Source organism: Salvelinus alpinus, chromosome 37, assembly GCF_045679555.1.
Source record: "Salvelinus alpinus chromosome 37, SLU_Salpinus.1, whole genome shotgun sequence".
In the NCBI taxonomy this organism is placed as follows: domain Eukaryota; kingdom Metazoa; phylum Chordata; class Actinopteri; order Salmoniformes; family Salmonidae; genus Salvelinus; species Salvelinus alpinus.
This window is the reverse complement of record NC_092122.1, coordinates 17,041,463-17,061,593: the sequence shown is the minus strand read 5'-3', so window position 1 is coordinate 17,061,593 and position 20,131 is coordinate 17,041,463. Positions and strand designations below refer to the sequence as shown.

The 20,131-nt window shown below is 39.7% G+C and overlaps 1 protein-coding gene across 1 annotated transcript; it reads left to right on the top strand.

Annotated features, from left to right (window-relative positions):
• The first annotated feature begins 1,675 nt into the window (after window positions 1–1,675).
• On the top strand, window positions 1,676–18,564 carry LOC139565992 (anoctamin-6-like). The gene is made up of 20 exons (XM_071386772.1): window positions 1,676–1,988; window positions 6,875–6,945; window positions 7,494–7,622; window positions 8,553–8,618; window positions 9,248–9,535; window positions 9,863–9,976; window positions 10,109–10,224; window positions 10,398–10,532; window positions 10,799–10,904; window positions 11,224–11,284; window positions 11,496–11,641; window positions 11,812–11,889; window positions 12,037–12,262; window positions 12,627–12,796; window positions 13,123–13,220; window positions 13,969–14,099; window positions 15,288–15,493; window positions 15,730–15,935; window positions 16,021–16,126; window positions 16,255–18,564. The coding sequence occupies exons 1-20, from the start codon at window positions 1,895–1,897 to the stop codon at window positions 16,468–16,470; spliced, it is 2,763 nt and encodes a 920-aa protein (XP_071242873.1). The 5' UTR covers window positions 1,676–1,894; the 3' UTR covers window positions 16,471–18,564.
• The last annotated feature ends 1,567 nt before the right edge of the window (window positions 18,565–20,131 follow it).

Here is a 20,131-nt window from a genome sequence, read left to right as displayed (position 1 = left end):
CTACAAACATATTTTTATTATGTTACGCCCCCCAGACCATCCACTCAAGAAAAAATTGGCCCGTGGCTGAATCTAGCTGATGATCCCTGCTGTTGAAAATTTGCACAATCAATGTGCAGCATATGACGCGTTCAATATTAAATATTTTTCATTTAATCGTATAAATAATGTATTTCAAAAATAATGTATTTGCTTTCATTTCAATTTGTCATCATGGCAATACTCTGTATTCTGATAAGAAAGGTTATAACAGTATTTGTCAGGGCACTATTATGATGGGGAACAGTATAAGGAACAGTTGACACAAACCTATCTGATGGGGTATCAGTATCTGATAGGAAGCAAAGATGGGAAAGAAAAGTATCTGCGAACACTGTGATATGGAACTTATCTAATGGGAAACCGTATGGTGGAGAACAGTAGGTCTATCTAATATGGAACAATATATGGAACAGCTTACCGATCACTGCACCTGTACACAGCCCATCTGTAAATAGCCCACCCAACTACCCCATCCCCATATTGTTATTTATTTTTGCTCTTTTGCACCCCAGTATCCCTACTAGCATATCATCATCTGCACATCTATCACTCCAGTGTTAATGCTAAATTGTAATTAATTCGCCACTATGGCCTATTTATTGCTTTACCTTCCTAATCTTACTACATTTGCACACACTGTAAATATATTTTTCTATTGTGTTATATTGACTGTACGCTTGTTTATCCCATGTGTAACTCTGTGTTGTTGTTTTTGTTGCACTGCTTTGCTTTATCTAGGCCAGGTCGCAGTTGTAAATGAGAACTTGTTCTCAACTGGCCTATCTGGTTAAATAAAGGTGATTTTTTTATTTTAAAAAGTATCTGACAGGGAATTTGGTTGGGAACAGAAAAGTTAACAAGATGTGCTCGATATTCATTGTCAACACTCAAGATATAAAATTCAAAAGGCACTCGCACATCTGAGCTATCTTTGTTGCAGGTGCATGGTAACAGTTGAATAAGATGAGAAAAAGCAGCAACCCGCACACTGCTCTTGCTAGTATCAATGCTCTTTATTAAGCTTTACGTATCGGCCTCTAGGCCTTCGTCAGAGCTTTTTTATTTTTTTGAAAAAGCTCTAACGCAAGCCTTGAGGCCGATACATACTTAATAAACCGCAGTGATACTAGCAAGAGCAGTGTGCGGGTTTCTCAAGACATGAAATTGCACAATATATGTATGGATGTCAAACGATTGTTCAATTAAATGTGAGGTATTTTGGCCTTCCTACTGTTATGTTCATTTTGTTCGTTATATCACTGCCTTTTCAAGACCCCTAAACTCTTTGATGCCCCCCAGGGGCCCCCTGGTTGAGAATCACAGACCTATTAATAACCAGCAAATGCAATAATAACATTTCCCAATGAGAATCATTCATTGCATATGGAAACTGGAAACAGTTTCATATTACAATACGGGCCTAAAGAATGCTGTTGTTATATATATATATATATATATACAGTCAATAATTCAGACCGTACTTATGTGGGCATAACAAAGTTGCCCGTCCTACAAAGTCGCTCAAAAACTGATCTCGGAAATGGCAGACCTACATTGGTTTGGTAACAATATTGTGGGAGGAAACCCGCATGTCTGAGACTACTAAAAAAACTCCTCATAATGTACCCATAGTACGTATAGGACTACCCCACCCATTCTCTCAAGTTTCAACTTGATCTAAAAAGCATGCAATGTTTTTTCTTTTGAAACGATGTTGAGAAATAAAGTGGGAACTTTTGGAATACATGGAGCTCATTGGCAGTGATCTTACATGATGCGTTAATTCCGCCGTGCCATTTTGCTATCCAGGTTTAACCGTTGATGACTTGTTGTGATATGTGACATATTTGAGATGAATGAGAGTGGGGACAACATTCTTGAAATGGATTCTTTGTCCGAGACAAAATTGGAGGGCGACACGGAAATAGAGATGGGAATGGAAGTTGGTGAGTTAACGTGGATTTCATTATATTTTGCAACGGGAGAGGATTAATTGCAAGACAAAAGGGCGGAATAATGTAGCCTTCCTCTGTAACCTATCGTTTCCGCCTTTCACGAACCAACATTTTATTTTATTTGTTCAAATGTTATTTTGTTGTGTCCCTTATATATTTTCTCCTTGGTTATTTCAAACTTTAAAAAGTATGCAATAACAGTATTGACTTTTGGCACCACCATTGCCCTCTGTAATGAGAGGGTTCTGCTTAGCTGAGGAACGCTCAACTCAGGTATCTTTTTTTATCTGCCTCAATATACCCTACACTATACGTTATCATAAACTTCATTATCATCAGTGTTTATAAAACTGTAGTAAATTAGCTTGGACTCAAACTGTCTCTGCGATTGTCAGTCCAAGGTCACTCATGCACACTTTCGATACTCTCAGTGTTTACCATGAAGGGTGCTCCATACCACTTCTTACAATGCAGCGAATTTGGGGTGTCGTGACCGGGACTCGAACCTGAATATCTGTGGTGCTCAGACTAACACGTTAGCCATTACACCAATAAATCAGACTCATCTGACGAGGTCGCTAGTTCTTGTACTAAGGTCGCTGGAATACATAAATATTCCGTTATCACACTGGTGGACAAAGCATAGGCTAACAACCACACTGATTCACAGATGCAATATTTCAGTCATAGCCTATGGCTGGCTGCACAGCTTGTCCCTACTATTATTGGCCCAATGTACACTCCCACTTTCCCACACAATCAAATATCCTTCGATCGTCGGGATCTTCGGGCAGTTTGTTAATAATTAGATCATTACTTTGTAGTTATTTAAGAGTTTATTTCCAAAATGCTATATCCACCAATTTTTCACATTTGTGTTAAAAAACTAAATAATCAGAAATGATTGCTTATGGGTACCTTCATGTGTGTGTAAAGTATTACTGTTTTCTATTCATACATTTTGGATGTGTATGTTAAACACTATATATATATTAAAACAACAATACAATGACAATACCAATGGCTGCTCCCATCAGTGGGTGCTCTGGTCAGTGGGTGCGCTCGCCCCCACCTGCCCCAAGAGGCCTGAAGGGCGAAGCCACTTCCCTGGCCCAAAGGGATTTTCCAAGGGTGGGAAGGACTGAGCCCCTCCCAACGGCCGGGAGGGCATGGAAGCGAGCCCACCGATAACCACCAGGACCAGCACAGACACCACTCACAGCATGAAACCAAAACACAAAACATAAATAACTAAACACAAAACATACAATAATCACATCCCCACCCTCACCCCTGATTGGAGAACCTCAAACCTTTGTACTGTGCATGTGTGTATGTATTTATTTCCACACTCATTAATTCAAACCTTCAGACAGCCACAGATCAACCCAGTTTTCCCAGTAAATCATAATTCTACCATTTTCTCTTGCTACATCCCTCCATTCTCCCATGGTGTGTCACTAGGGACTTGAAACTCCCCATCTACAACATTTCTGCTGAAATTGACCCAAAAATAAACATTTTACCCAACAGCACAATGATATTTCCTATTGACTGACTGTGGTCCTTCAAATCCCCCCAAAATTCAGTTTGTAGGTCAAACCGTGCCCTGATATTATGACATAACATACCATTCCTGGACTCCAAAAACAAGCCACCGATGGACAGTACCAAAAGAGATACTCTTTGATTCTGTTTCCACATGGCAGAGTCTGCACAGGGCTGACTGTTTAATGCCCGATATACAGAGCATTCTTTTTGTAGCAAGAATTTCCTATAATAGCTTAAATTGAAAATAATGGATTGATGCGTCAGTTGCAGTGGTGTAAAGTACTTAAGTAAAAATACTAAAGTAGTTTTTTGGGGTATCTGTACTTTACTAAACTATTTATATTTTTTGAAAACTTTTACTTTTACTTTACTACATTCCTAAAGAAAACGATTTACGTTTTACTCCATACATTTTCTCTGACACCCAAAAGTACTCGTTACATTTTGAATGCTTAGCAGGACAGGAAAAGGGTCCAATTCACTTGCTTATCAAGAGAACATCCCTGGTCATCCCTACTGCCTCTGATCTGGCTGACTCACTAAACACACATGCTTTGTTAGTAAATAATGTCTGAATGTTGGAGTGTGCCCCTGGCTTTCAAAAAAAATGGGGCCTTCTGGTTTGCTTAATAAAAATAATTTGAAATGATTTGTACTTTTACTTTTGATACTTAAGTATATTTTAGCAATTACATTTGATACTTAAGTATATTTTAAACCGAATACTTTTAGACTTTTACTCAAGTAGTATTTTACTTGGTGACTTTCACATTTACATGAGTCATTTTCTATTACATGCTGACCAGACCGGACACGCCACGTGCGCGAGCGTCGCAAAATAAATGTAGAAATCCATGTTATTCAATTATTGCACCCACACTGCTTGCACACCAACGAGCGTCTGCGACACCAAGGGCTAAAATAGATGTCGTTCCTATTTCTGACGCAGATCGCGCTGCAAGTCCTGCCTCTCCCATCTCCTCATTGGTTTATAGAAGCAGGTACCCACGTGCCATCTCCTCATTGGTTATACCCACGTGGGTGATAGAAAGACCAACTGTTTTGCCGGTAGTCGTGGTAATACAATGAAAGTTTAGATGCGATCACCATATAATTTAAACGATGAAAAAGCCTGGAATGAGGAGAGATGACTAGAAACGATTCGGTTGGCCATTTTATGTGTGGATTAATTGTCGGAGTAGAGATCCTTGTGCATTTCAGGTAAAATAACAACTCAATGTTTATATCCCAGGACAAATTAGCTAGCTAGCAACAGCAATAACATGCAATAACAGTACTGACTTTTGGCACCACCATTGCCCTCTTTAATGAGAGGGTTCTGCTCTACCAGACACTATACATTATCATAAACTTCATTATCATCTACCACAGTGTCTATAATACTGTATTGAATTCGAGGGTATCATAACTGGGAATCAAACCCAGTCACTGACTGGTCAATCCTTCCTTTGGAAAGTAAGCTCCAATGTTTCCAAATCTCTTTATGCACAGGCACACCTTCGATGGTCTCAGTGTTTACCATGAAGGATGCCCCATCCCATTTCTGACACAAGTGCAGCGAATTTTGGGATATCTGTGGTTGTCAGGCTAAGGCCTTAGCCATTACAGTGACTTACTTGACTAAGTTGCTAGTTGTTGTACTAAGGTCGCTGGAATACATAAGTATTCCTTGATCACACTGGAGGACATAGCAATAGATAGGCATAGGCCTAATAACTGCACTGATTACATTCACAGATGCCAGATTTCAGTCATAGCCTATGGCTGACTGCACAGCTTTCCCCTACCCCAGTCTAAATTCACAAAAAACGAACCTATTATTGGCCCAATGTAGACTCCCACTCTCCTACAATGTATCAATTCTCTGGGATCAGGCAGGTTTTCATTAATTGATAATTACGTGATAATAATTGTAGTTATATATATGTAATGAGGGAAGGGCCTGAAAAACATCCACATCCATTTAGTGTGTTTTATACTCTCTCCATTTAACAAAGTACTTTGAAAGTGCTTCCAACAAGTGCTGGTGCTTCATCAGTTTGTCTTTCTACCATGAGCTAGTAAACATAGCCTTTGACCTGGTCTAGCATCAGTACAAGCAGGCTCAGCGTAGCATGTCTGTTCCTAGGGAAGAACTCTACAGGGGGAAAAGGGTTGCCTGTATAAATCACATAGCTAGATGGTTTTGCTGAAGGTAAATATTGTATTGTGTTTCATATGTTCACAGTCAAACTTGGAGAAATACATGACACATGGCATGCAGTATGCAAGTATCTAAGTATTTATGGTAACTTCAAAGGATCTGCATGCCAAACAAGTGAGAGATATTGCATACAAGCAAGTCAAGTGAAGTACATCAGGCATGCTTCAATTCAATAACATTGTGTCATGTCCTGACCATAGAGAGTCCTTATTTTCTATGGTGGAGTAGGTCAGGGCGTGACTGGGGGTTTAGTCTAGTGTATTATTCTAGTTCTAGTTTTGTTTTCTATGTTGGTGTTTGGTATGATTCCCAATTAGAGGCAGCTGGCTATCGTTGTCTCTAATTGGGGATCATATTTAAGTAGCATTTTTCCACCTGTGTTTGGTGGGATATTGTTTATGTGTAGTTGTATGTCAGCACTCCATTGTCGTCACGTTTCGTAATTTTTTATTGTTTTGTTATGTAGTTCACTTACTTTAAATAAATAAAGATGTGGAACCCAGATCACGCTGCACGTTGGTCCGAGTATGCTTCTAGCGAACGTGACACATTGGAAGATTTTAAAATAATGTTTTCAGCACAGTTTTATTAGCACAGTTGCTATTAACTTGTCAAATGGAGGTATTTGCCTAAGAGACTTAAACTATTCCATCATGGAGTATCTGAGTTTGAACATTTACAGTCTTTTCCAGGGCGTTACTAAGGGTAATGTCTTTCAAACACCATCTGATTCCAGTTACATTAGGTTCCCATAGTATTTTCTACCATGGGATGTTTGGAAGTTTTCCTGATGGAATGTCATCTGTTGTGTAAAGTATGAATGTAGTACCAGACACAATAAAATGTAACATTTAACTGAATGAACACAATTTAATGTGGGTTGTTGAATGTGCTTTACTTTGGTATTATATTCCCCTCTGAAATATAGATGTGAGTACTTTGCACTGGTGCATATGCTCAGTAAATCTGATCATGTGTATCTGCTGGGCCTTGTCAGAGTCTTACAAAAGATGGTGGTTAAAAAGAGTCAAATCTCCATCAAGATCTTGTCATGCATGTCTCTCATGTCTTTAATACATGTTTTTTTTGTTGGGGGGGGCAGTCTATTCTCAGGAGTTTTTGCCAACCTATGAGACTATACCTGAGGGGGCATCAGTGCCCAAAGTGGAGAAGGTGAGTCTCAACCCTTTAAATTGTATAACATTTCTGCATTATGAAAATGATTAGTACTCATAGCTTTGATAATAGTTGTAGTATTAGTTTGAGCTGCCAATGAATAACTTTACAATTAATACCATATTTGTATAATATGGCTTGTTCTTGCATGTATTTCACCAAGAGGGATGTGGATTGATTCGCTTTTGTATTTTCATATGCAGAAAATGCATGAATCAATGTGCCAAATATCTGTAATTACAAGAGAGGTCTATGTTCGATGCCAATCCAAATGTGGACTGTTATTATTCATGGAACAAAAAAGGGTGTGTCACTTTTTGCCGTTGTAGACTCTTCCCTCCCTCTCCCATCTAAGTCTGATGTCAGTTGAGAAAGACGTAGTCTTGTAGGGTCTCGTACAAGCACAGTGAGGCTGTCTGTCAGTCCTTCTCTCGTTAAAGGACATGTATGATATCATGGAAGAAGAAGAGTTTGAGTTTGAGGCTGTGGAGCTACCAGATATCACTGTGGAGCTACCAGATATCGCCTGTTGTTTTTGCCCACAGGTTGAGTTCAACGGCAAATCTGACTCTCTGTTCTTCAATGATGGGGTTAGACGGATCGACTTTGTCTTAGTCTATGAAGATGAGGACATGAAGGAGACTGACAAAAATAGAACGTTCCAGAAACGTAAAGTAAGTGCATTTCTGGTGGCAGATTGTGAGTCTAAGCATCCTTATTCACCTTCAACATGGTCAGCAGGTTTCTGTCTGGCAGAAGTTAAAAACAGTATTCCTACTGTGCTGTGAAAAAGCTTGTTTGAAATGAAATGCAGTTTCACAATGTAAGCATAGTTTTGAGGAATATGTGAATCTAAATGTGATTTCTTATAGCTTAAGAGGAGTACTGTATTATCTATGAAACAAGTTACTAAAGCTGCATTCCATCAAAGATGTTAACTTGTAGGAATCAGTGTTATGTTCCGTCATAGAAGCTGGTGTTGTATTATGCCAGGACCTAAGGCATTCACACAACACTTTCTCATTGTACACCCGGAATATTGACTCTGAATATTTGTACAGGGAGTTTTTCTTTGCTTCAGTCACTGTGTGTCAGATCTAAGGTATCCCTATGATTATTATGAGGCTATTTACATATATATATATATACTGTATTTACAATTCTTTACAAGTATTGTGGATGCACTTAACAGAAGCATACAGACGTATATAGTAGCAATGTATTTTGATTGACCAATGAGCTTTTATTTATTTGACGTGGTTTTATCAGAAGGCGTCTTGTATCGTACACACAATTCCCATATAGATGTAGTCAGTTTCATACATGGTTGAAATCAGTCAATGCATTGCTATCCATCGAGGGGAAATCAGTCAATGTAATGTCAATATAATTACACTTTTCATTCATTATTTATTATACACAACCACAGTTAAGATGGGTTAATAGTAATAATGTATTAGATATTACATTTAACATTTGTAAAGCACTTTTCATTACAAGAGTAATAAGAGAAACAGATTGGACCTTATCCAATAGGGAAACAGAAGGGACAGTGTTACAAACACGGGATCCATTGATTTAACATCCTGTATTCTCTTCCCTAGCAACGCAGAGAGTACTTTGAGGCCAGCTTGATGAAGATGGGGATGGAACTAGAGGCTGCCAGATCTGTGAGTGGCCACATAATGCATTTTACAAGGACTGGCTTTATGTATTGACTCTGCTGTTAGCTTGCAGAGTGGGGTTGAGTGTGTCGATCTTCAGGGACGATTGGGTGGAAACAATATTTAGTATCTTACATTCGTTTGGTCTTAAATGGTAGAGAAACACCTGTTTGTTTTTGTTACACAGTTTTATTATCATACTGCTTATTTAAGTGACCTTGTGGATCTTGTTTTTGGCTGCATTTTAGATGGCAGACAGAGTTGTTTTCCAAAGTTTTCCTTTAACAGCCAACTATTTCCTCAGAAAGGGTTGAGATTGAATTGCAGTGGAAAACTATGGCACCAATTCCATTATTTGAGTAGTTGACCAATTATTGGCAAACTTTAGTGGTATTTCATGGAAGAGGATCAATGAGTTAACATTGATAAACACAGAGCCAACTTCTGATTTTATAGATAATAAAGCATTACATTAGATTAATGTGATGTTTTAGTACTTGTTTTATGTGGAGGATGTAATTTATGATCATGGCAATATCTTCTTAATTTCCCTTTAGGGGATTACTTAAGTTGTAATATATTTAGTTGAAATGAAAAGGGCTGCCTTGTTGTTTTATCTTCATCATTCCGACAAGGTGGTGGATGAGAAGCTGTTGTTCGTCAAGGTGCACATGCCTTGGGACATGCTGTGTACCTACGCCGAGGTTCTCCACATCAAGCTGCCCATTCAGCCCAATGACCTGTCCACCACGTCCTCGCCCTTTAACTTCCTCAGTTGCATCACCAAACACTTCTACCCCAGCGAGGACCTCATAGCCAAGGAGACGGAGTACTTCACCGCCCCATTCGAGAAGGACAGACTGGAGTACTTCTACGTGAAGGACCGGGACCTCTTCTTCACGCCGTCCATGAGGAGTAGAATGGCAAGTGCGCTGCTTTCTTCACCTCATCATGGGACATAAACCCAAAAGTCAACCAATAAGAAGTTAAAGATGCAGCAGCGCACTAGATTTTGATGGAGATTAAAAATAAATCACTAAAAAGCAGTCACCTTTCTTTCGGTAGTTTAAGCATCTCAGGTTTCTGATGCTGCTCAATGGTATTAGAAGATATTTGGTCGGTAGACCACTTAGATTGGTTATTCAGCCCTTGCTCTACAAAAATATCAATGTACCTATACTTAAAACACAGTGTTAATGCTCTTTTCCTTACACTTCAATGATAACAGAATGGTTGGTCTTCCTCCTCAGGCCTACTACATCCTCAGCCGAGCCCCCTATGAGGTGCGAGAGAACATCAAGAAGTTTGGTGTCACCAAGCTGCTCGATGGGGGGGTGTACAAGGCTGCTTATCCCTTACATGATGTGAGTGGTGGTGAAGAGCGGGGTGGCACTAGTAACTGACAACATAGTACATTAAACACCCATCAATCTGTGAAAAGACTGAGCAGTGTTTTTATGAACTTTTTAGTTTTGTTTTCTGTGAACTTACTTTAGTGCAGATTCAACGTCAGGTCGAAGGAAGATGAGTGCCCCAATGAGAGATACCTCCTGTATAACGAGTGGGCTCACCCTAAAAGTTTCTATAAGATGCAGCCACTTGATCTCATAAGGTAATTCATGCTTTAATCTACTTTTGCAAAAATGCACATTGCATGCACATCACTGCTTTAGTTTAATAAGGTGTTGAGAATTATTCTTCCGAACAGAATGTGCTTAGAGGCCTAATCATTGTAATTATAGCAAATAAGGGATGGAAATAATATTTTCTTTCATTTTCTCACAGAAAGTATTATGGGGAGAAGATTGGCATTTACTTTGCTTGGCTGGGCTTCTATACAGCCATGCTCGCCCTCGCTGCTATTGTTGGGCTTGGCTGTTTCATTTATGGGTACACGACTCAAGAAACAAGCACCTGGAGGTAAGTTTAAAACTCAAAGAAAGTACTTCAGAAACCCACAACACCATATAAATATATTACAAGTTGCTAAATCTAGTGTATATCAAATGAAGATCAATTAGTGCAGGACAGGACACAAGGTAAGTAGAGTAAATATAAGTTGATTGATGTTCCTTCCATTCCGTTCCCTGACAGTGTGAAAATCCAATGATTAACAACTTTGTTGCATTTTGTTGTTGAGTTTTTGGTGAAGTTTAACCCATCTGCTCTGTTCATTTATTGGACAGCAAAGAGGTGTGCGACCCTTTGATTGGAGGGAATATTGTGATGTGTCCGCAGTGTGATAAGGAGTGCACATACTGGAGGCTGAACAGCACCTGTGAATCTTCTAAAGTAAGTATTGCATACATTAGGGTTCAATAATTCCGGTCCATGGCTGTATAGGTTTTTTCTCATTCACTCACATGGTCAATTCAGAGTGATTATGATTATGAAAGTGACTTATATGGATAGTGAGTCCCTTAAAATTCTATTTGCCAATGCTTTTTATGTCAGACCGTTTTCTTAGACTCTTTGGCCCATGAGACATGCTACAAGTCATATGAAACCTTTTTGAACAGGGTTTGTTTTCGTATATATTTACAAAGAATCATGGATGGAGAGAGAAATTATGTGAAAAGCTAAGTATTTCATGAGACCTTGCCTTCCTCAGAAACTGTGCATATTTGATAACTATGGGACGCTCGTGTTTGCTGTCTTTATGGCCATTTGGGGTGAGTCATTTAATTCATTCAACTTACCAAATGTTCAAATGTAGAGCTTTCAGAAACTGCATTAGTTTATTGTGTAGTTTTGTCTTTCTAAGCTTATTAGCAATTAGATGTTGCATGATAATGATATTAAAGTTTTCCTCAGCACATGCTACAGTCTAGGACCAGGCAAGTAAAATAAAGCTTTACACACTTGTTCCCATCCTGGTTCTAGTGACCGTGTTTCTGGAGTTCTGGAAGCGCTACCAAGCAGAACTGGAGTATGAGTGGGACACCGTGGAGTTCCTGGAGCAGGAGGAGCAACCTCGTCCCGAGTATGAGGCCAAGTGTAACCACGACAGAATCAACCCTGTCACACGGGTAAGGAAGATGTGTTCGTCACACAGTCCCTATGGTGATTCCATAGCGTCAGACTCAGGAGGCTAGAAGAACACTCCACAACCGATGATAGTAATGTTATATACTTGTTTTAAAATGAAAATATTACCTGTATCATTACTTCATTCTAAAACATGTTATTCTTCATTTAGGTAAAAGAGAAAGTACCTTATACAGCCTGTGGACGGTGTATAAGAGTGTCTTTAGGAATTGGGACTGTCTTATTCTGGGTAAAAACTTTTGGATTTCTCTACTGGTATCTTGTTCTGAATAGGCCAATTCATATGCACTCCAACATATTTTTTTTATTTTTATATAACCCTAACCTTTGTTTCAAGTCTGACCCCTCCAACTCTTGTGTTTGTGCTTGTGTTCAGATTGTGTTGATCCTAGCGTCAGTGGTGGCCATCATCGTATACCGACTGGCAGTGTTCTTCTCATTTTCGACGAGACTCCAGTCTGACCTAAAGGAGCTCGAACCGTTTAAGGAGTATGTGACCGCACAAATGGCCACCTCCGTCACTGCTTCTATCATCAGCTTCGTAGTAATCATGGTGCTCAACATCCTGTATGAGAGGGTTGCCATCTGGATCACTGACTTTGGTGAGACGACCCAATGTCAAACAGGAAATATGTGGTTTGCTATACAGAACTATGGTGTTTCTCAAACTGCTTTCAGACAAGAGCTAATATTCACTCAAACGTGTCTTAGCAAGGTTTATGCAGTGCCCCAAACATTCTGCAATTATACAATGGTATGAGTAAATATTGCACGCCAATAGGTCTGAAGTAATCCAAATATATGTATGCCAACAGATTTATACTCTAGGAAATTCACACCACCACGATAGCCCTTAGCTGATGTCCTTATCCAGAGTCACTTGCAGAATCTGGACACAGCAAAAGCTTGATTTAAGCCTGATGTTTTTTTGATGAGACTGAGAAGATGCCTTACTTCATTTTAAAGAGCTACCAAGGACCAGGACGGATTATGAGAACAGTCTGACTCTGAAGATGTTCCTGTTCCAGTTTGTCAACTACTACTCCTCCTGCTTCTACATTGCCTTTGCCAAAGGGAAAGTGGTTGGTTACCCTGGGCAACCTGTTTACCTGCTGGGCAAGTACAGGAATGAGGAGGTACGTACACCTATCAGTTGACTGAAAGATCAGTTGATTGAAGGCTCAGTTGATTGGAGCTTGGTGCTTGGTACAGAATATGTGATAACACAGTATGACAGTGTTTTGCTTTTCCACTTCGCTTGTGTTCCAACTTCGTTGACAAATTATTAGATGTTGCATTCTGTGGCCTTTGTGTTTGACTAAAAGAGACCTTCATATTTCAAATGAATGAACCTGGAAATCTTCCACTAAATACAAGTTGTTTGAATGGAGGTGCTTTATCATGCAATACTACAAGATGGCCGACATTGGTTGATGCATTGTTTGTGTCTTATCCTTACCAGTGTGATCCAGGAGGATGCCTGATTGAATTGACAACCCAGCTCACTATCATCATGGGCGGTAAAGCCATCTGGAATAACATTCAGGAGGTGTTGCTGCCGTAAGTTTTTGGTTCAATGGAAGAACAAAATGGCCAACCACATCAGCTCTCTAGGAGCCCAGCAACCGTAAAGTTTCCCAGTTACATTGGATCAGGTTTGGTTCAATGGTTTATTCCATCCCAACTCAAAATGGAATACCCCCTTATCTTCAAGTGTATCTGTATCCAGACATCATTATTATCTGATTCAGAGAGCAATCATAAAGGCGTCTCCTTGTAGGCACTAACGGAGACTAACTCCACCATGGCTTATTGGCCAAAGCCTATGGGGAAATTAATGTTTTTTTGTTCGGTTTCTGGATAAATGCCAAAAACACAGGCTTAGGAGATCTTATACGTTTTGTTCTATGAAATCATCTTCATCAGCTAACGTCGCTTTTTGTGAATTTTAAAGCATTTATGTAATCAAAACAAAAACATAAAGCACATAAACGCTTCATAATTCATTAAGGTTTTGTCCTATGAGATAATATCAGTCAGTTAAGACTGATATTATCTCATAGGACAAAACGTATAATATCTCCTAATCCTATTTCAACTTCATACCTTATTTTTGGCGTTTATCCCAAAACCCCATTCTTTCCCTATTAATTTTCCCCATAGGAAATGCTAACTAATTTCAGTTTTTTAGGATTTTCCCATTAGAAAATGCTAACTCATTTCCGTTTTTTAGGACTACAAGCTGGCGAGCTCTATTACCTTGTTATAAGCATCATGATTCTGCGATTTACATGTTTCTCATCATCAGGTGGATGAAGAATTTGATATTCCGCTACTGCACACGTGTGGGGTCTGAAAAGGTGATTCCTCGCTGGGAGCAGGACTATCAGCTGCAGCCCATTGGGAAGCTGGGCCTCTTCTATGAATACCTGGAGATGGGTAAGATATGAAGAATGAGGCAAACTCTCTCCCTCTCTCCCAAATCAACCCCTAGCCCCTATCCCCTGGCACCTCTGTAGATCTGAGAGGATTGGATAGGTGTAGACACAATATGGTGGTAGCTATATGCGTATGCTCGGGAAGTTTTTTAAGCTGATCCTGCTATTTCTTTGGATTCTGTCCAGAAACCACCTATAGCCCCTATCCCCAAGGCACTTACTTAATCTAGAAGGGTTGGATGGACATAAGCTATATGGTGCAAATCCCCCCTAGCTACTATCACAGTATCAGGTTGCCCCTAGCTAGCCTATCAGCTACTATCCTAGTACCAGGTTTCCCCATAGCTAGCCTATCAACTACTAACTATCATAGTATCAGGTTCCCCCCTAGCTAGCCTATCCACTAATATCATAGTATCAGGTTCCCCCCTAGCTAGCCTATCAGCTAATATCATAGTATCAGGTTCCCCCTAGCTAGCCTATCAACTACTAACTATCATAGTATCAGGTTCCCCCCTAGCTAGCCTATCCACTAATATCATAGTATCAGGTTCCCCCTAGCTAGCCTATCAGTACTAACTATCATAGTATCAGGTTCCCCCCTAGCTAGCCTATCCACTAATATCATAGTATCAGGTTCCCCCTAGCTAGCCTATCAACTACTAACTATCATAGTAGCAGGTTCCCCCCTAGCTAGCCTATCCACTAATATCATAGTATCAGGTTCCCCCTAGCTAGCCTATCAGTACTAACTATCATAGTATCAGGTTCCCCCCTAGCTAGCCTATCCACTAATATCATAGTATCAGGTTCCCCCTAGCTAGCCTATCAGTACTAACTATCATAGTATCAGGTTCCCCTCTAGCTAGCCTATCAGCTAATATCATAGGCTAGCTAGGGGCAACCTAATACTATGATATTAGCTGATAGGCTAGCTAGAGGGGAACCTGATACTATGATAGTTAGTACTGATAGGCTAGCTAGGGGGGAACCTGGTACTATGATAGTAGCTGATAGGCTAGCTAGGGGCAACCTAATACTATCAGCTACTATCATAGTACCAGGTTCCCCCCTAGCTAGCCTATCAGCTACTATCATACTATCAGGTTCCCAGATCTATTGATGTAAAGGCTTTTTTTCTGCAGTGATCAAATTTGGCTTTGTGTCTCTGCATGGCTTTTTCCTACAGTGATTCAGTTTGGTTTTGTGACTCTGTTCGTGGCCTCCTTCCCCCTGGCTCCTGTCCTGGCTCTGGTCAATAACCTCTTTGAGATCCGGGTGGACGCCTGGAAGATCATCACCCAGTTCCGCCGCATGGTTCCAGAGAAGGCCCAAGACATCGGGGCGTGGCAACCCATTCTCCAAGGTGTCGCCATCTTGGCTGTGGCATCAAATGTGAGTGATGGCTCCTCCATTGGATTATGAAGTATTATGAAACATACATATATTTTTTAAGATGATGTATTTATCTTGGTTTATTTTCCATTGCATAATCCCATCACTGGATGTCAGTCATATAATTTTATTGTTTCCATGCTGATGTAGTGACATTCTTAGATTATAATTCATCTATTATGATGAGCACCAGCTTAAAGTGCACTGTCTCCTCCACTTCCTTGTATCTCTGCCAGGCCATGATCATTGCCTTCACATCAGACATGATCCCACGATTGGTTTACTACTGGTCTTTCTCTGTGTATCCCTATGGAGACCATTCCAGTCACACCATGCAGGGCTACATCAACAACACGCTCTCTGTGTTCGACATCCAGGACTTCTCCAACAAGAGCCGGCCCTTGCAAACACCTTACTGGTTCAATAACAGCACCACCTGCAGGTAATGTGAATGTATATGAGATGGGTTTAAATGAAATCGTGTTAGACATTGAAATATTTCATGCAGTCTCTCTGTCATACTTTAGATATCGAGATTTCAGATATCCACCAGGACACCACAGACAATATGAATACAGTATCTACTACTGGCATGTGATAGCTGCCAAGATGGCTTTCATAATAGTTGTAGAGGTGAGTAGAAATTTCTCTGAAACGTTGACCTGATTTTTCTTTCTACTGTATAGTCTAATGCCAGATGGACATTTTCTAGCCTTTCAAGAAATCCCCTCCTTCCGACCCTTATACCCTTGTCCCCTCAGCACATTGTATACCTGACCAAGTTCGTTCTGTCCTACGTGATCCCGGACGTGCCTTACACAGTGAGGGAACAGATCAAACGAGAGAAGTACTTGAGCCAGGTCATCCTTCACGAGACCAACCTCAAACTGGTGACCAAACGCTTAAAGCCTTTCGGTGATAAGATACTTAAACAAAATGAGGATAAGGAGGAGGAGATTATGGACCTTTACTTTTAATCTCTGAAACTTTTTCAGAGAAGAGAGAGTCCTGCCTTTGTCAGGACCTACAATATTTCCAAGTATTGTTGAGCAGCTAAAGATGTATTCAATACATGCTTTAATAGCTTTAATTAATATTAATTAATATTATTAGTAGCATAATAGCTTGGTGGGGACTACGACCAACCAAACCAGCCATGAAGCTCAGCTCTGTTGCTCAGATCTCTGGATCTATTGCATATTTAGCACTTTTATGTCAATGATTGTTACATGTACACTGTTACATTTAATGTGTTTTGTATTGTTACAATGATTACATTTTTTGGAGGTCTTAACTTAGACACTTCTGGGAGGAACACAACAGTGCCTGGGTGTTACATACAGCACATGTATACACTGTTACATTTAATGTGTTTTGTAATGTTAAAATTAGGATTCAATGCCATATGGAAGACTATGAATGACAACAATACTTTTATTCTTTAAACAAAGCATACAGATTTGTATACAATTTGTGGCCTAGGCCTATCCAAACATTTCTAATACTCAAGGTGTGCTTGATTTAGTCAGGAATAATTCCAAAAGCTCAAATTTCATTAACCAGGCAAGCCATCAAGTATGGAAGCTCGTTCCCGCCACCCAGGAAAAAATATCTGACTACGAGTTATGAGATAGAATGTCTGGATCATGGACATTGAATAGTCCTGCAGGTCGACCCCTTTTAAAGGGTCAATCTGGGATTCACACAATAACAAAGCTTCTCCCACCACAGCTGAGGAATGGGGCAGGAGAAATGTAACCAATCTCAAATACATAGACACAGGACTCACATATGGATGCAAGGACTGACCATCCATGAGATACAAATTATATTTTTAACCATGTTTTGAAGCTATACTGTGTTGTTTACAATTACATTATTTACACACAATAGAGTAAACCAAGCTTGTATTTTGGGTTCTGATTGGGTAAGACCGTTACTCATTTCTAAGTTACAGTATTGAATAATCAGTGGCTTTACACTGAGTGTACGAAACATATTTCCATGACCAGGTGAATCCAGGTGAAAGCTGATTCCTTATTGATCTTACTTGTAAAACCCACTTAAATCAGTGTAGATGAAGGGGAAGAGACGGGTTAAAAAGGATTTTTATTGAGTCATGGATTCTGTATGTGTGCCATTCAGAGAGTGAATGGGAAAGACAAAAGATTTAAGTGCCTTTGAATGGGGTATGGTAGTAAGTGCCAGATACATTGGTTTGAGAGTGTCAAGAACTTCAACGCTACAAGGTGTTTTACGCTCAACAGTTTCCTGTGTGTATCAAGAATGGTGCATCACCCAAAGGACATCCAGCCAACTTGACACAACTGTGGAAAGCATTGAAGTCAACATGGGCCAGCATCACTGTGGAACGCTTTCGACACCTTGTAGAGTCCATGACCCAACAAGTTGAGGCTGTTCTGAGGGCAAAAGGGAGTGCAACTCAATATTAGGAAGGTGTTCCTAATGTTTTGTACATATTAATTAAATCTGATGTCAACCAGATGTCATCAAACAGGCACCAACTCACATCAACAAAACTCTTCAATACGTTAATATTGGTCAATATCACCACAATCTCTCTTTCTTACACACACACAATGTGTGATTGACTAGGATATGCATAAGGTTATCTTAAGTTGAGGGCCTGATGCAAAGTGTACATTGGATTTATATGATACAGATCGCCTGAACGTATCTCATAATAACGACTTACTATCTCATAATTATGACTTACTATCTTATAACTCTTAGTCAGATTTTATTTTTTGGTGGCGGGTACGGGCTTCCATACAAACTCATGGTCACCTCAAGTATTTACAGTAACATTTTTGACATATGTATTTGATTTTAAGCATTTTGATAGAAGTCTATCACCATAGACTAACCTCTTATACAACCTCTCAATATATGTTGCTGTATTATATTGTGATTTTTTTTAAACCAAAGGTATATATGAACTAACAATCTGCCCCTGTGTACAATATTTGTCTTTCAAGTATTTTGTCAAGTGTATTGTAATTTGTATGTTATGCCAAATAAAATCTAAATTCTTTGTATTTTATATAGAACTGTGATTGTGTTGGTCGTCATTTCAAAGTTCAGGTCAGATACAGCTCATCTTCCAAAAAACTGCACATGTGTAATGATGCTATAATGGCACATTTGTGCCATTATAGCGTCTGACTGCATTTTAAAGTAGTTCGTTTTCTTCTTTGGCTGATTTCTCCTAACTCATAGGAATCCCCACCCAGTTGACAACTTTAAAATGGTGGAAGCCCTCAATGGCAATGTCCAAGGCTAAAACAGTTTATATCCATGATGAGTCCTCTATCTATCTCTGTGGCAACAGGGCTCCTGAGTGGCGCAGCAGTCTAAGGCACTGCATCTCAGTGCTAGAGGCGTCACTACAGACCCTGGTTTGATTCCAGGCTGTATCACAACCGGCCGTGATTGGGAGTCCCATAGAGCGGTGTACAATTGGCCCAGTGTCATCCTGGTTATGGTTTGTCCGGGGTAGGCCGTCATTGTAAATAAGAATTTGTTCTTAATTAACTGACTTGCCTGGTTAAATTAAAAATAACCTCTGATATAACGTTTTTTTTGTCAAAGTTGCCGAAATGTCACGTGTGTCCAATTATATCGTTGCATTCGTAACAACCTAATCTTATGACACTTTTATTAGATCAAAAAAGCCTCAAGTAGAAAATTAGCAATTACATTTTTTGTTGAGCAAATTCGATGACAATGACAAAATTCCTCACATCGTGGGATTTTTTTCATGGACAGATTTTGGGCGGAGTAAAACATCTCGCTTCGCCTCTTCCTCTCTGGTAGTAATCAACACGGTATTTTGTTCAGGCAAATGATTGAACACCCCGGTGTGAAGGACTGAGTAGAGATGAGATGGTAGCGGATGTCCGACAGTCTGCAGTGAATGCCATGCAGGAGAAGGATCTCGACAGTGAAGGAGATGGACTTTGTTGCGTTTATAGCGCAAGTGATACATTGCACTAGTCAAACTCATAAAACATGTAAGAAGTTAGACGTCATTGTGAAGGCGGCAAATATATTTCTGAATCTCCAGGATTTACAGCAGAAATGTTACAGGGAATGCTGAATAAAGAGGTTACCCCCTCCCAGGGTCCCGAGCCTGTGTAGGGATCTGAATAGACATTTAAATCTGACTGAAAGAGTACAGTTTTGTGGTTTTGTTCAGGGTTAGTTATTAAGAGGATATTGATTTCACTAGCTTGAAATCATTGCCCAATTTAATAAATGGAACACAAATCAAATTTGATTTGTCACATGCGCAGAATACAACAGGTGTAGTAGACCTTACAGTGAAATGCTTACTTACAAGCCCTTAACCAACAATGCAGTTTTAAGAAAAATACCTGTTAAGTAAAAAAAATTGATAAGCAAAAAATAAGAAATAAAAGTAACAAATAAGAGCAGCAGTAAAATAACAATAGCGAGGCTATATACAAGAGGTACCGGTACAGAGTCAATGTGCGTGGGCACGGGTTAGTCGAGGTAATATGTACATGTAGGTAGAGTTATTAAAGTGACTATGCATAGATAATAAACAGAGAGTAGCAGCAGCGTAAAAGGGGGGGGGGGGGGGGGGCAATGCAA

Coding starts and splice junctions, on each gene's coding strand:
- LOC139565992 (XM_071386772.1), top strand. CDS start 1,895: ATGAATGAGAGTGGGGACAACATTCTTGAAATGGATTCTTTGTCCGAG. Junction 9,536..9,862: donor CGTCCATGAGGAGTAGAATG/GCAAGTGCGCTG, acceptor CTTCCTCCTCAG/GCCTACTACATCCTCAGCCG. Junction 16,127..16,254: donor CTTTCATAATAGTTGTAGAG/GTGAGTAGAAAT, acceptor TTGTCCCCTCAG/CACATTGTATACCTGACCAA.